The sequence below is a fragment of the Cupressus sempervirens genome, chromosome 7, assembly GCF_028749045.1.
Source record: "Cupressus sempervirens isolate cs-2001-9-10 chromosome 7, ASM2874904v1, whole genome shotgun sequence".
Taxonomy (NCBI): Eukaryota; Viridiplantae; Streptophyta; class Pinopsida; order Cupressales; family Cupressaceae; genus Cupressus; species Cupressus sempervirens.
This window is the reverse complement of record NC_143124.1, coordinates 13,099,779-13,117,534: the sequence shown is the minus strand read 5'-3', so window position 1 is coordinate 13,117,534 and position 17,756 is coordinate 13,099,779. Positions and strand designations below refer to the sequence as shown.

At 34.6% G+C, this 17,756-nt stretch overlaps 1 protein-coding gene across 1 annotated transcript in view; it reads right to left on the bottom strand.

The window, feature by feature from the left end:
* The window catches only part of LOC149545165 (myosin-1-like), a 106,746-nt gene that overhangs the window by 61,160 nt on the left and 27,830 nt on the right, over positions 1-17,756 (bottom strand). Inside the window, exons 8-11 of the mRNA XM_089790545.1 lie at positions 8,604-8,769; positions 8,443-8,506; positions 8,203-8,216; positions 8,020-8,104 (exon numbers count right to left, since the gene is read on the bottom strand). Of these exons, the coding sequence (XP_089646671.1) occupies positions 8,020-8,104; positions 8,203-8,216; positions 8,443-8,506; positions 8,604-8,769 (329 nt within the window). The remainder of the gene's footprint in view (positions 1-8,019; positions 8,105-8,202; positions 8,217-8,442; positions 8,507-8,603; positions 8,770-17,756) is intronic.

Below are 17,756 nucleotides of genomic sequence, written 5' to 3'. Positions count from 1 at the left end.
GGAAAGGGATATTACAAACTGCACACATTCTTATCGAGTCCTTAAGTCCAAACAAATTTGCAAAATTTTGGAACAAACTTGGTGTACTTAGTAGATTGACCATTGAGGGAGAGTATTAACATAACTTTGTTATATTTAGTATAATGGTCAATTATGCCAGCTAGTATTTAGAAACTTTCTTTGATTCTTTCAATTTAATTTGCTTTGTTAAGTTATCGATTGTTTTTGTTATGGAAAGATCTTTCATAATCTCTTATCTAAATAGCCTTAAGTTCCTTTGTTTAATATTGATTATCTCAATCATTGCACCTTCTATAAAGTCCAGCGTCATTTTTACTCTCTATTCTCAAACTTTGGAAGATTTTCAACTTCTTAGTTGAAAGAAAGATCACAACTACAAGAGTATTATGAAGTTTGATCTTCAGCTTGAGAATGGAAAAACATGCAGATGTTTAAATAAAGACAAAAAGAAAGTTGATCGTTATTATTGCAAGAAAATGGCTTACACAAATTGGAACTATAGAATTTGAGCAAATGACGTTCTCAAGAAAAATCACAAAGACAAACCAAATGAAGTTAACATAGACATTGTTAAAGCTCCGATAAATGCTCATAGTGGTAAGAAGTTAATGTATAAAGATGACCACTTTGAAGACATGAAGGGATCTAGTGTAGTTGAATCTTAGCATGGATAACAAATACAACAATTACAGAAATTGATCTTCAATTTAAGAATGGGAACAATTGTAGAAAATCAAATAAAGATGAACAGGAAGTTGAGAGTTATTATTGCAAGAAAATAGGTCATACAAATCAAAGTATAGAGCTTAAGCAAATAATGTTCTCAATGAAAAGCTCAAAGACAAACCAAATGTAGTAAAAGTAGCCATTGTTAAAGGTCCAATAAATGTTGATAGTAGAGAAGAATTCATATATTAACAAGCCCTCTATGAAGATAGGAAGGGATCTATTGAAGTTGAAGGTTAGCATGGATCACTACTTAGATATATCAAGAGTTTGTGATCTTGAGATGTATACCTTTGGACAACTACAACAATTATAAAGATTGATCTTTAATTTAAGAATGGGAACGATTGTACAAGATCAAATAAAGATGATCAGTAAGTTGACAGTTACTATTGCAAGAATATATGTCATACAAATTAAACTGTAAAACTTACGAAAATAATGTTATCAATGAAAAGCTCAAAGACAAACCAAATTTAGTAAACGTAGTCGTTGTTAAAGGTCCTATAAATGTTGATAGGAAAGAAGAATTCATATATTAACAATCCCACTATGAAGATGGTAAGGGATCTATCGAAGTTGAATCTTAGCATGGATCGCTAACTGTACATATCAAGAGTTTGCAATCTTCGGAAGTATACCTTTATGAAGGTTATGATGTCACATCCCTCCTGACTACTAAAAATTTTTATGTTTTGATTATATGATGCCCTTGTTGATGTTATTTTAGCTATGGTTGGATTCCTTCAAGGTGGAATAGAAGTTAGCAAATCTTTCATAATATGTAGGAGCAAGATGATATCTTTTATCAATAAATTCATCATTTTTTTTAAAGCTAAGAATATCCTTTTATTCGTTCTTTCTTCAATATTATTATTCATTCTTCCTTTAATATTAGTTGACCAGTCCCCTATGCCCATGGTCAGATGCCAAGATAGAAGTTGAAAGTGAATATTTATTCATTGCAAAGCAATGTCTTATCCTTCATCTTATAATTTGGTGGGTTGTCACTGAGTTGTTTCCCCCTTTATTATACGCCTTCGTCCTTTTTTGGTAGTGATGCGGTGAATATCTTACCTTCTTTTATATGACTTGGTGTCATTTCTTTTTAATGTTATCTTTGCATTTTAACATTGTACAAATGATCATATTGTCATCTTTTCTTCTTTATGTCTCCATGAATCAACTTAGCTCAACTTTCATCTTATTCCACACCAATCAAAGGGATTGGTTGTTCCGATTCTCTTCATAATAATAAAGTGTATTGCTTCATATCATAGTAGCTTAAACCATTGATGTTGAATTTGTATAATAATTAACAAATTTGATCACTGCCCTTAACTGTGCAAGTGTAATCTCAACTATTTATATAATGCAAATGATGATCTTTCATGCTCAGTGGATGTCTTGGCTTGATTGCAATTTGACACTTGACTATTGTTTTATTTCCATTTAAAACAATTGAGATTGTATCTTTTCCATCTTATTCGTAAAGGCCTTCAAAATGTATATAGTCAACCATGGATTATTAATGATGTAAAGGGAAAGACTATACTTATAGTTAATAGTAAATGAGGTTGCTTACACAAATTTTGTACCCTCTTATGCTCAATAAATCGTGCATATCTTACACTGGTCATAGGTTTCTTAGTCTGTGGCTGTGTACCAATTCATTTGCAAGATATCATTAACATTTATTGGCATACGATTTTGCATTATTGATTGGTTTTACATTTATTTGTACAAACAAACCCATGCACATTGCCTGCTACAATATATTAGATCGGGCAATCTATTCATCATGTTGCATTTCCTTTAATCAACCCTCAACACATTTGGCTACTGCATTTTCCATATTACAAGTGTGTTTATTTGTTGCAGGCCTATGATTTAGATCAAGTGCATTTAGTTCTCATCGATCCGATACCTCTGTCGTGGTGACAGGCTCATTATAATGGCCAAGCATTCTTTGTGCAATGTCCTCTCAAGAACAATAAATTTTTTATGTTTAATTGCAACGCTCAAATAAGTTGTAATGTCTCCTTACTTAAAATTTGGAACTATTTATTATAGCTTCTATAGATTTCTTTCCATTGAAACTTTTGCAATTGCAAAGTTAATTCCCTTAATACTCCGCTCGAATCAAATTGATGATCAACTTGGAGATTTTTATACTTGCCCAAGTGTGTAATGTGCCCATTTGTTGCCAGCATCAGAATTTCAGGGATTAGCCTAATATTGGACCCTCGTAGGCTAATGAGGATGGTTAGAGGGTCTTCTGAGGATTGATTCATCTCCAACATTCAAGGATTTATGGATTTGGCCTTCATTATCATTTGGACTTCATTTGCCATACTTACTATGTATAGTAAGTCAAGAGTATTAGAGATGGACCCTTTCTATTTTTAGAAAGTGTACTTGATCACATGGGGCATTATGAGGAGAGATTCTTATTTTAGACGGCATGGCAATCAGACAAGTATTTCAAGAGATATTAAAGTTCAAGTGACTGAAGTGATTTATTTAAATATTTTAATGTTATTATAAAGTTTTAATGTAACTTATAATAATAAAGTGACTATAATATTATAAAGTGCAAATATAAAGTTACTTTATGATTTAAAGTCACTTTATGACAAAAGAAACTTAAGTGACTAAAAGGCGAAATAGTCTTTTATCCCACATTGCTAAGTTGTTCGTACCTCTCCTTATTTCGAAATTATAAAGGAAAGCATTTACATTGGGATTGTCACAATGAATATATGTTATTTTACAAATCCTAAAGGTTGCTTAAATGTGACTGGATATTTCCTAAGGACGAAACCCCTTAAGGAAAATAGTGAGTCTGGATGCAAACCTAGTAGTACTCACATTGCATTTTCAGAGCTGAGAGTTGAATTGATACATTGGTGTACTAGAAGTTGGAGTCTCCATAGTAGGTAGAAGCAATAGAGATTCGAAGGTCATACCAGATAGTGGTAGCGTATAGGTAGCAAGTTCAGACAAGTTGGAGTTCATAGTAGAAAGAAGATTGGTCATGAGAAATCAATCTAGAACAATGGCACGTATAGGACATGGTCTGGTCGTTTGGAGTTAGAACAGCAATCAAACTGGAAAGCCATCACATAACTGAGACAGAGTTGGCGTGAGTCCAGTTCCAAGTCATACACAGGCCTTCACTGTCTACGTTCCTCCCAGCAGTGAACCGACAGTAGTATATGTGTGTGACAATGGACAGCAGTTGGCTGGCACCTAGCTATTCTACAGGGTACACTTCACACGAGGTCACCTTCAGTGCAGCAGTAGCAGTTAGGAGTTGATGGTGAGACAGCAGGCAGATTGAAGAAGATTACGGGAGTCATATGTTGGACTAACAGGGACTCCACCCAGCAGTGAACCGACAGTAGTATATGTGTGTGACAATGGACAGCAATTGGCTGGCACCTAGCTATTCTATGGGGTACACTTCACACGAGGTCACCTTCAGTGCAGCAGTAGCAGTTAGGAGTTGACGGTGAGACAGCAGGCAGATTAAAGAAGATTACGGGAGTCATATGTTGGTCTAACAGGGACTCCATACAGAAGCCGCAAGGATAGTCCATTCCCCAACCACTGGTAAATCTGCATTCATTGAAATGGCTAGATTATGATTATTTAATCTAGATATTATATTTTATTGTTTTATGTAATAAAATTTAATTCTCATACTTTAATCTTAATATCTTATAAAATATTATAATATGATTATAATAAATTATAACTATAGCATTATATTATCATTATTATTTTATTTATTTATCATTTATCTATTCATTTATATTTTAATTGCATAGATCTTATTTTGATGGGAATATTACACCATTCAAGGATAAGACAATAGTTGAAGCCTACACTCATGCTGAATAAAGACTAGGAAGTGTAAATTTTGAAACTGAATAAATAACTACTCAAGTGATTAAAGGTTAGTGTAATTGGTTGAAGACAACCAATGCATGTAGTGCAAGAAGGTTTGTAGAGTATTCTATAGTGGTGCAGATTTTAGCATACTCAAGAATATAAGTTAAAGGTACCGGTTGCAAAGTACTATAATCACTAGACCAGAATAGGGAACTAAATTATGACATCATGGTAAGAGAATCCAATACAAAAATACTCCAAGATAGAATGGATTAGTTAATCATACTGGCTTTATTGACAAACATGCCAATATTATAGTGAACAAATAAGAACCTCTATGTTGATTATGTTCTTCAATCAAAGCATATGACTACGAAACTCATTTATATATTGTATAGCAAGAGTATAATGACTAGTACTAGTTAAGTCAAGAGTCCTATGCAATTATGATATTAGATAACAGAAATCCTATTAGGAAGTGGAACCAAGTCAAATAGGGTGAGATCTAGACTAGACATCTTGTATGTGCTTGCATCTTAAAACCTTGGCCAATGTAAACTAAGTAATGCTAGTGTGTGTCAGTTCATAAGGCTCTAGATACATCCCTAGTTAAGTTAGCAGTTGCTATTGGGTGTGTGTGACCGACTAAGGTTTGTAGGATTTACACTAGTTTCAGAATGGCTATATCAAGTATTTCATTCTTTACAAAGGGTTGAGCCCACTTTGAGTAGAAAGTGAGCAAGGGGGATTGGTAATAGCATAGTTGGCATAATCACCTAGTAATCAGTGATTAGCAACTAATCGTCAAGTTTTTCACCCAGGCAAGTAAATCCTGGAAAACATCGCAACTCAGCAGGTATTAAAACTCACCAATTTTTTGTGTTTCCTGGCAGATTAATCATCAGTTTTCCTTATGGCAACGACACGCCTGCGCGAACGAACAGCAGATTAAGGGGAAAACAGTTTTTTTTTTTTACACCAGTTTGTGTATCAGTGTTTCGAGGCTTGAGCAGTGGAGAGAAGAAAGGTTCCTAGGCATTCTTAGGTGATTGCAAGCTAATGAAGGCGGATTTGAGTGGATTACAAAAGGAAGATGTGATTGTATTGATGTATTTAGTATTTACTTCTAGTTTGACAGAAACTATTTACTATTTTGCTTCCCGCCATCAGCATTCCACATCAGAATGCAATTTTGTATCCATTGTGCATTTATATTTATCTAAACCCTGCTTGTTTCCTGTGTGTTCTCTTTAATTAACTCATTACATGCATCTTCTCATTGAATTTTGCAAAAAAAAATGTATTTTTAATTAAATTTAAGTGGTTTTTTAGGTTCTTGAGTTTTTCCCCAATGTTTTTGAAAAACTGGCCGGTTTTTTCCCAAATAAACTTTTTGGGGCCTGGCGAGTTGTTGACGAATCAGTTTTCCAACTATGGGTGATAGATCCATGGTTGGGTGGTAAAACGCCTTAGTGATACTTTCTCCCCTATGTTGCATTGCGGCACCTAAAGCAAAAGAAATGGAAACCATATTGCTAATTATGATGAGTAAGATCTCTTTCCTCTTTCTTAGTATTTTATTTCAAGTTGAGCAAAAGATAATGCATATTGAGGATCTTCTATAAATTTTATGTTTTCAATTTGATGTATTGTGATGTATTGTAATCTTTGTTAAAAAAACATCAGCAATTGCATGTTAGTTTAATTTGATCTTACAACTTAATTGTTAGTTTAATTTAATCTTACAACTTCATTCTTAGTTTAAGGTTTTATATCAGTTAGTTGTCATTCATTTTGCTTAGACGTAACAACATGTTATATGTGAGAAAATTTAACTAAAAACTATGAAAACAGCTGAATTTGGATAATTATCCAATAATTTAGAAAATTTCTATGCAAGAGTTTGGGAAAATGGAATACAAGAACTCAAGAATTCAACTCGAGAGTTGCTTAATGGTGTTGTGCCTAATCCAAGAATTGTTTTCGAAGAGAACCTTTCAACAAATATGTGGTTCTATTTGGTTTTTATATGCTTTCAATATTAGGTTCACCTAAAGAGGAGATGTTTATATAAAAGGTTTTCCTTTTGTAATATGTAATAAAGTTAACTATAGATAAATTTAATGGGCATATTTGTTTTGTCAGTTGTAAAATATTTTGGATAATTATTATTTGAAAACACTTCAGAAAATTTATTATAACTAATAAAAAATCCAACCTGATGAATGCTATAGAATTCAATTTATTCAAGCAATTTTCTCTTTCCAAATGCATTTTTCGAGTCTATTTAGATGTTTTGTCTTTAAGTCACTTTGGTAATTTCACATACATGCTCGTTCGAGTCAATTAGATAATTTCACAGTCTAATATGTTGGTGGCATATACATCATACTTAAGTGGATTTCTGACTTAATGTTCACTAAAACATGATATTTTCCCTCCTTGGTGCACTTAAGTACATCTTACTAAAGTGTCGTTTCTACTTAAGATTCACTAAAACATGATATTTCTGGGTGCACTTGTGTATGCCCAACAGACTTAAAATCCTCATAAAGTACCTCTTCTATGTCAAGATGCCTTGTAGAAACTGTGATGACCTTCCTGGTATATAAGAATGCCTTTGTTATTCTTTCATTTTTTCCAAGCTTTAATGTTCAACCTGGCTAATTTGGTGGATAATTTCTTTTGTTGGCCCTATAAAGTGTTGGCTAAAACAACATTGAAAACCAATGGGAACATGGAGTCAAATTTAACTTACCACTGAGTAACAACAAGATCTTGGCTTACAACTTTACATAATACTTTAACAAAAGCCTTGCTAACAGCTTTGCACAATACATTAAACAAAAGGCCAAAGCACTTAGGATCCAACAAATAAACTATTTTGGTATTTCAAAACCTTCATTGTCATCTTTGCTTTTTACATTTTCCTACCCAAATGATTGTTAAAAAGGGGCTTTTGCTGGGGAGTTGTTTAGAACTATTAATCATATAAGAACACAAATCAGTCAATAACTCTGTAAAATGATCAATATGTTTTCTTTTTAGCAATTATCTTCAGTTGATAGACCCTCACTCAAGATTTTGAAAATGGAGAAATGGGAAAAGCTTTTTGACAAAAAATAAGACTAGTTTCATTAAGCAAGACTGGAAAGAGCCTTTGAAACCTCAATGAAAATTTATAGCAGCTAGGGAGCATAATTTTTGCAGTAATGTGTTCACAAAAGGAACTTTGACACAGAAATGTGCAGGGTCTTTTCTTTTCACAAATCAAATGTCTATGTCAACAGATAATTGGAAGTTGAAAAATAAAACTCTTGAAGCTAATTAAGTATTCCAAACAATTAACTTTTAAACAAGGCATCAATAGCATACCTCGCAAGTCAGGTGGAGCCCCAGCACAAAGTTGGTAAAATATATGATATGACCGTTCACCTTGAGACTGTTGAACAACTCTTGACTACAAACAATCCATAAAAAATCATATTAATGACAACTCTAAAGACTAAAAAGATTATAAGAATAAAAATTGAATTATTATGTGAAATGATCGCTAACCTTCTCAAGCAAGTCTTTCCATGACAAAGATGCAGCAACATAGGCAATGCAAAAACAAATTGCACCAATGACATCAGTATCAGTGTATAATCACAATATATAGCTAAATAGTGAACATAGTCAATTGATTATAAGCTAGCGAACTCTGCGAGATCACACAGAGAAAAGGATAAACATAATAATGACCCATCTAGAATCTCTAATATTCACTGAATATGAAAAAGATGAATGAACACTCACAGGTTTGAATCTTTGCACCACAAATTCTTCCAGAATTACCAAAATGAATGTCAATTAGCTTTCCCTGCATGTATTTGAAAAGAAAATCAGCATGTTTTTGGTACCTTTCTGTTGAAGTCTCTGACATTCAGCGTCATGAGTTTAGCTGTAAAATAACTTACAAATCGACTTGAATTATCATTTCTTGATGTTTTTGCATTGCCAAATGCTTCAAGTATTGGATTTGTCTGTAAAATTTCATTCTCTATTCCATTACCACCTCCAAGAGCTGCCAAATACTGCATTGCTATTTTTGCTGTCTCTGTTTTCCCTGCACCACTCTCGCCACTGAATTGTATATTGCGTATCAGTAAAGAAAAACATTAAGAATATAAAAGACAGAAAGGTCTTCATAAAAAGGAAAGAACGGGAAAAACGGAAAAAGAACTTCCAGATCTGATACATATTAAACATTAAGCAATATCATATTGTAAGTGAACGAAAATTATTCAATATTTTGTTAGTGACAAAAAGATATTATAAATAAGTTCATTGGAGGCAAGAACAAAATCCTGATTCTCTGCTTACATCTCCTTCCTGAATCCTACAAACGCTTGTTGGTAACAAACAATGATTTGAGAGAGCTATACATTTATATCAAATGCAGACTTAGAGAAGGACAATCTCTATAAATGTGTAGAAAAATATTAGCCCTATTGATTTCTAATCATTCATATAATGTTCAACAATATTTGACACCTAAGATGGCAGTTGCCATTCCAACTGGAATAATTTTCAAAGATTTTGAGATGGCATTCAATGCTGGTTTTTCATATTCTTGTCTGGACTTCACAATTCATGCATGATGATGAATTAGTCAAAACAAGCAGCCTACAAATGCTTGATCCTAATAGATTATGAATTGAGAAAGTTCTATGTTTATCTCAAATTTAGAATCAGAAAAATGCTTTTGTTGTGCCAAATACGGAAGTGTTATTGCCACAATTACCATTAATAATATTACACAACAAAGTACATTAATAACAGAACGACAAGAAAGCAGTAGCCATACAACACATTTCAATGGCAGAATATTATTCTCCTTGATTGTGCCAGAGTCTTACATTAAAGCATAAGCATAATATAGTTCCAACATTCACCATACCGTCACTTGTTCCTGATTCCATACAAATAGATTCGACACAAATGGTTAAGTCTCCAACCGTCGCCAATTGACAACACAACTGACACCCCTTCAAAACATTGTATATTTTGGAGATTTGAGATTTGATGTCATTGTATACTCAACTTATATATCAAATTGGCCTCATGATGATATGGTTATCAATGTTCGCTTTGGATATGTAGAATGACTTGTTGGGTCTACAAGTTTTGCAGTGTTGTAAGCGGTCTATACTTACAAGTTGCATTTATGACTTGGATATGGGTTGTCTTTACCCATTGATCTTTCATTATTGTTAGTTTTTAGAGGTCAACTACAAATGTATTCGCATTGCCATGTTTTTGGTATATGTTTTCCAAATGGCAGGGACCTCTTATATATATAAGAAAGTGATTAAAAAATAGACACGTCCCTTCATGGAACATGTTTGTTCATTAACATAATTACAATCTTATAATTAATTATATATATATAGTACAATTTATCTGAGTGAAGCTACAAAACATGAACACTCCCTCTTAGCTAGGGAGGATAAACACAGGACATGTATTACACCATTGGTAATATTAGGTACAGCAAAATATATCTTTGATCAGATGCTATCTATCGTTTTGATATTAGGAGTATTGGCCTCCTAGAATATCAAAGATATTCACCAAGTATTCAAAAGGTTTTGATATCAAGAGTATTGGCCTCCCAGAATATCGACATCCGATATTCACCAAGTACTCAAATAAGGTGTGATATCACATTTGACATCACGAGTATTGGTCTCCTAAAATATCATAAGATATTCACCAATTACTCAAAATAAGGTTTGATATCACATTTGATATCGAAAGTATTGGCCTCCCAAAATATCAATGATATTCACCAAGTACTCTTTGAGTAATGGCCTTCCAGAATGTTGAGATGCAAGACATTCACCGTATACTCAATTTGTTTGATCTCATAATACAAGTTATTGTAAGATCATCAGCTTACAATAACTTCTACAAATACAAGTGACATCATTTGAAAGTCGTCACTTCCTCATGATACACACAGGGGGTAGGCCCATTAAAATCACATAGTCAAGAGGCATATTCATGAATCATTGTCCTCTTGTTTGCTAGAATTTATTGATCACGGAGAATCATCACAACATGATTTACTCCCTCTTAATCAATATGAACGAGATTACCGAAAGTTGATTGAATCACATCATCTATCTGCTCCCTCTTTTTCAAGGTTTCCTGAAATATCAATCTCCCTCTTTTTCCTGCAATAACATTCTCGGAGGAAAAGATCAAGGCAAATAACTCTTCTAATACATACAAAATTCCAATTAAGAAGTTGACCACAAAAAATAATAATAAGAAGAATAATAAATTCTATTATCCATTTTCACAATAATGACAGTGGTATTTACATTAATAAACAATGATATCTCTATTTTCAAAATAACATTATTATTTTATTTATGCAAAATACATAATTAGGATATGAACATATATTCAATACCCACCATTGATTAAAATTTGTTAGTTTACATACCAAATTATTATTTGTTATATCAATTACAAATATATATATAAAGGCATTAGAATATACCTACAATGCATTGGTAGGATAGATGTAACTCTTCATTCCTTCTTTGCATTCTAATAGACCATCGGTATGAATTATGTTTGCACAACTTCATTCTAAGCGGTGTTTGATTTTGTGTGAGTGTCACCTAGGTATGCTTGCACTACGGGAATAGGAGGATCATTTTCACCACTCCCTCAATGTAGGTTATTGAAAAACGTAATGAGTGTTGACCATTGGCTAAGTCATGCCATATTTTATCTTTTCTGCATGGTCCTCTACGAATAATTTAATTTGTTTGACCTCCTGTCAAAGCACTTCATATGCCTCATGTCCTTTTCGTGGAGTGGGTCTATGTGAAATCATTTAATGCTAACAAGCATCCACGTCAATGGTCAATTGTCCCTTGTTCGGAAGCACGCAGACACATATATATGTTCTGATTTTTATTTTTTAATTGTTTGCTCACTAAAAGTGTTGTTGTTGTTGCAAGCAACGACACATGTTTGAATGGTAGTGTACACATGTTTGAATGGTAGTGTTCTCCATATCCAAAGTCTTGAAGAGCAAGGAAAAGCTACGTTTTGACAAGGAAGAAGCGAGGAGGCCATTTGCCACATTGAACGAAGGAATATTTCCCACCAAAAGGTTCAACTTGTGTGTTATCCCAAAAAACACTCTGCCCAACAAACCACTCACCACGCACAATGATTTGCTGCCATCTCCCCACCTTCTCTACTTTTGCTTCTCCATCTACTTCTACATTTGAAAACAACATTGCCCTCTCCATCTCTTTCCCTTTCTCCTACCAATCTACCTGGGAGTATTCCTTTCGACGCAAGGTGGAAAGGATATGATTCTCTCGCCACCTTTAATGGAAGAGTCCAAGCATATTAACAACGCCTACATTTTAATTCTTCTATCTACTGACTGTTCAATTGAATCTTCTCTAAGACTCTTCCTTTTAACCATATCTCTACTTCGAAAGTTGTTTCTCTATCAAAGTATTCAGGGCTTTAGGATCTTCCTTAAGTGGTAAAGCTTTCTTCAAAAGAACATGGCTCTAATACCATGTTATTTTTTAGAGGTCAACTATAAATGTATCTGCATTGCCATGTTTTTGGTATATGTTTTCCAAATGGCAGCGACCTCTTATATATATAAGAAAGTGACTAAAGAATAGACACGTCCCTTCATGGGACATGTTTGTTTGTTAAAATAATTACAATCTTATAATTAATTTTATATATATATGCTACAAATTATCCAATTCAACCTACAAAAGATCAACAATTATTGATGCATATTCATATTTTGTGGATTGGACTTGGGTTGTTTATGCCCTTAGTCACATGATTTGTTGATTTTTCTTCATGTAGAAGGGATGAGATGTTGTTACCAGGTACAATCGTGGTGGAGGATTGTGGTTGACTATTTTATATTGACGGGTTGGACACTTTGAGATTTAGATGTTCAGTTATGGATGTGATCATGGTGTCATGGATTTTGGCATAACATGATTGGATATACAAGTACATCCTTGATTTTCATTGGTTTGGATTCTTGATTTGGTTACGGTGGTATAGCTTCTTGGTTGAGGAGCATGGTTATTTGATTTTCTTTTAAGGAGCTCATGATATGCACTTTGAGTTCTTTGCTGGTTTGATGTCTTGGTTGATTTTCTTGAATAGAGGGTGTTTTTCATCATGATGTCATGGATAGCTTGGATTCTAGATTTAGTGGGAGCTTGTGACTATGAAGAGGTAGCAGTGCAGGATTGATTCCTGGTTTGGTTCTATCTTCTTGGTTTGTAGATCTTGGTTTCACTTGGTACAAACACTTTGGTTGTGTAAGTGTAGACTAGGAGGATCTTCATGTAGGCGATGGATTTTATGATGCCATGGGTGACTCGGTACCATGTTTGAGTGGGAGTTATTGGCATTGATATATTTATTGAGTGTTTCCAGATGTTGGAAGATGTCTTAAATCTTGTTTCTACAAAAGCTTCTTTGACATTTGCATGGCGCTCTTGGTTCTTCATGGTGTGTGGAGATAGGTTTTCATGGTGTATGAAGATGGTTGCATCTTGAGGACTCATGGGGTTCTTGGTAAAGGTGTGGTTTATGCTTTCATTTGATATGTTATCCTTGGTGTTAGGATGGTTTCATTATTATGTCATGGTATACTCTTGATACACATTTAGAGTTTTGACATGTTATGGTATGTTCATATGGACCATGTTATCTCTTTGGTTAAGATGGTTCAGATCATGCTGACATGTTTATGTTCCTAAGGCCATGGTTAGAACTTTGACATTGATCTTGGTTTAATTTCTCGGTATTGAGTACATTGATCATTTGCTAGATACTTCATGATATTGCTATGTTGCATTTAGAGTTGGCATGGATTGATTGGTTACAAGTGCTCATGGATACCTAGAGACGGTGGTGATGTTAATTTCTCTTGGATTAGAGAAGTATTTGTTGGGACAGTTGCTGGTTTCAATAGGATGTTCGAGGCACATTCACCTAGTATGGACTTGAGAGGAGATTGTTCTTAGATTAGTCTTTGTTGGAGACTTGGGTACCTTGATGAGAATTCTTATTCCCCACTCTTGGTCTACTTGGTGGTTTACTACTTGAGAGGTATAGCCCATTATTTCTCTCAGGTGCATTATATTTATACTTTTCTTTCATTGATGTGGATCTTGAGCTATGGTACATGAGTTAGTTTTGGAAGGTTCATTTGAAAGATGGTTTAGCATTGGTTATCTTCTTGTACAAATGTTATTATGTTCTTTAAGTTTGGGAGATGGTTTTATATTGGACATATCCCTTAGATTAGGAATGGTTATTCCTTGAGTTAGGAATGGTTTATGAGTTTGATCTTCTTGTGAGAGGCTTACATTCATTATTAGCTATATGCTATGGTTTGGGTGTTGTTGTGGCTTCTTGGTTGGGGTTTTATGAAGATCTTACTTGGCACAGTTTACATCTAGAGATGTGTATAGAAAGACATGATACAGGTTATGATTTGCATGATTTCTCTTTGGTCTTGGTTATCTTTCTAAATGTTTGGTTTCACTTGCATTGAATTTGAGATTGGCTAGATATTTTGATCACTGGCTTCTGTTCATGTATATCATGTGAGAGATGACATGGTTATTCCTTTATCTATTTCCTTTATTTTTGTATAGAACTTGGGAGAGTGTTGGAGACTTGTTATGAGAGTTGTTCTTGTAGGTTATTGGTTTATATATGTTGTGGATGTCCTTGACACTCACTACATGGATTCACTTCTTTGAGATGTTGTGAGTGGATTAGTTACAGATTTGACATTATCTTTTGCAGTGGGAGCTTCTTGGTATATATGTGGCAAGTATAGCTCTTGAGGCTTGTGATTGTAGGTTATAGATTGGATATGTTGTTGATGTGAGATTCACCTGGTATACCTTTGGAGGTATGGATAGTTGGATGGATTTGGCACGTGTTGTGGGTGTTATTTAAGGCCCCGTTTGTTTGCTGGAATTAACCTGGAATAGAGAAACGAGAATAGGAAAATTGGAATAAATCTATTCCAATTTTGGCCCAAAATGAGAATAAATCGAATTCCAAAAAAAAATTAGAATTCGATTTATTCTCATTTTGGGCCAAAATTGGAATAGATTTATTCCAATTTTCCTATTCCTGTTTCCCTATTCCAGGTTAATTCCAGCAAACAAACAGGGCCTAAGTTATGAATTTTGACAACTACAAATACATGCAATTACCTTTGGATCAGATGTTTGTGCTTGACATTTCAGTTGTTACAAGATTTTATGATTCTTATGTGACAAGTTGGGTGGCTTTCTCTTTGGATGGCTCCTATGTATGTCTGGTGGCAATGGCATAATAGGAGGTGGGATCATTCATGTTCGAAATGACAGACACTATGATTTTACTGAGGGTACCAGGATGGAGCACATAGTGTACTTTGATTCATGATGGTGGATGTGCTAGGAGGGATTGTTTCCTTGTTTATTTATGTGGCTACGGGTTGACCCTATGCAATGTATACAAGTGGGAGATTGTTGAGATTATAGGTGTTGCACACATTGCATAATATTGTTGTATTATTTTATTTTATTATGTAATGTTGCACCTAGGAGCACCTAGATAGACATTAAACATGGAGAGATTCCCATGTAATATTCTTGATGAGTTGTATTATTTGATGTAATTATTTAATATTGGTGAAAAGAATTAAATGTCTAATATTAAATGTGGGGTCAATGAGTTAGGTAGCACGTGGTTTTGTGGGATCTTGCTAATCAACCACAAGGGTAGTATGAGAAAGGGAACAGAAAGGCGAAAAGGAAAGTCGAGCAAGACAAGGTTTGACAGGTTAGCCAAGGGAGCATTTGTGAAGGTTGAAAGCATAGTTGGAAAAATCGAACTCAGCAACAACTCATCAGGCCCCCTAAAAGTTTATTCGGGAAAAAATCGATCATTTTTTAAAAAACTTTGAAAAACTCAAGAACCTAAAAAAGCCGCTAAAATTTAATTCAAAATACATTTTTTTGCAAATTTCAATGAGAACATGCATCTAATGAGTTAATTAAAGAGAACACAAAAGAAACAAGCAGAGTTTAGATATATATAAATGCATAGTGGGTACAAAATCGCATTCTCATGAGGAATGTTGATGGCGAGAAGCAAAATAGTAAATAGTTTCTATCAAACTAGAAATCTAGAATGTTTTTTCCTATATCGCAGGAACTCACACACGGCCGAGTTTTTAGTGAAAAATCGCGAGTTTTTGGGGCCGGCCAATTTATGGAATCCATGATTTTTTCTAAGAAAAACTTGGCCAACAAAGAAACTCGGCAATTTGTATCTAATCACAAATTAAACTACGATTTTTACAACTATGGTTGAAAGCATGGCATGAGATGTTTGGATTCATGCTTGTTCACATGGATTTCTTGGTTGTAGCCATGGCTTTGAAGGCTTCCATGGTTGTATTCCAATGGTTTTTTGTTGAATAATACATGGTGATGGATACTTTTGGAGGCTGGGTTTTTCCCTCAATGAGAGTTTTCCAAGACATATCTTGTCACATTTTTGTGGGTATGTTCTCTATTCTCTTGTATGTGGATTTCAATTATATATTTATATCAAATCTATTATGGGTTATGTGGAAATGAAAAAATATTTCTTGTTGCAAATTTCCTAACATTCACTAGGTATCATCCAAAAGTTTCCCCTCACACTTTGCTTGTTCCAAAAGTCTTTACAATTTGACACTCCTATGTAGATTTGCCTCCAACCTACATCTCATACGGTTCAATACTCCCTTTCTAATTTGCCTCCAGTCTATGATTCATACTTCCATACGGTTCAAAACTCCCTTTCTGATTTTCCTTAACCGTACAATTTGGTGCATGTTCATTCACCCCATAATTTCTTCATCCACTGCCCTTTCCTTTGTCATTGATCTACCTTCTTCATGCTTGTCACTTTCTTTCAGTGTGGTTGCCTTCTTAAAAGATCTCCCTTCTAGGGTTACAGTTGGCCCTTTACTTTTATTATTGTCTCCTCATGTTTATCCCCGTTCCCCTCTATTTCTCAAATTTCCAACATGTGGCAACTAGGTTTGAATACCTCATAATCCTCTATTTTCCAGTGGAACAACCCGTTAAGCAAAATGGTTTTATTTTCTAAGCAACTTCCCAATCTTGTGATGCCCTTGTCATCTGGCTCCATCCCCCAATTCTTATCGTACTCCCCCTGCAATTCGAAGTCGGATGCCAACTCTTGGCTTACTGTTTAGCTTCTAAGGTCAATGATGTATATCTTCCCTTCACTCTTAATAGATAGCATGTTCTTTTTCCAGTTATGGTTGGCTTTTGCTGTGATGAGCCAACCTCTGCCAAAGAGAGTGTTGAATTCCTTTTTCTCCAAAGTAATGACCACGAAGTAAAGAAAAAATTGTTGTGTTCCCAAGATCACTTTCTACACCATGAGTGTCCCTAGTAGCTTTATGTCATGTTGGTCTACTCCTACGAATTGGAATGTTGGCGGCCAAAGTATCAATTTGCCCAGTGTCTTCCATGTCTCTTTGAGGAGTACATGTACTCCTGATCCTCCTCCATCTACGATGGTATTGGTGAGTGTGTGTCCTATGATCTCCATTTCTACTAGAGCAGGGGTCCTTCCTACCCCAACTGTAAGCAACATTGGTTCCATTGGGTGGGGTCTTCTTGGGCATTTCTCCTCCCACCTCCGTCATCTGTGTTGTTGTCCTTCCCCTAGTTTCCCTTGGTATCTTCCATGTTGGAAATAAAAACTTTCGATTGCAACAATGTTTCCAGTAGGTCTGTCACTTGTACTGGTATAGTGGCCTACAACATTTGTTTTATGATGTTAGCCTCAAATGTTGCCCAAATTGGGGTACTTGTGGCAACTAGGTTTGTGTGTGTTCTTTTCCCATTGCCATCTCTATTTCCCTTCTAGCCTCCTTTAGCCTTTCCTTCTCTATGTGTGGATCTGGGTATGGCTTTCTTGGTTTGGGATCTAATGATTGCTTAAACTTTCTCTACCGG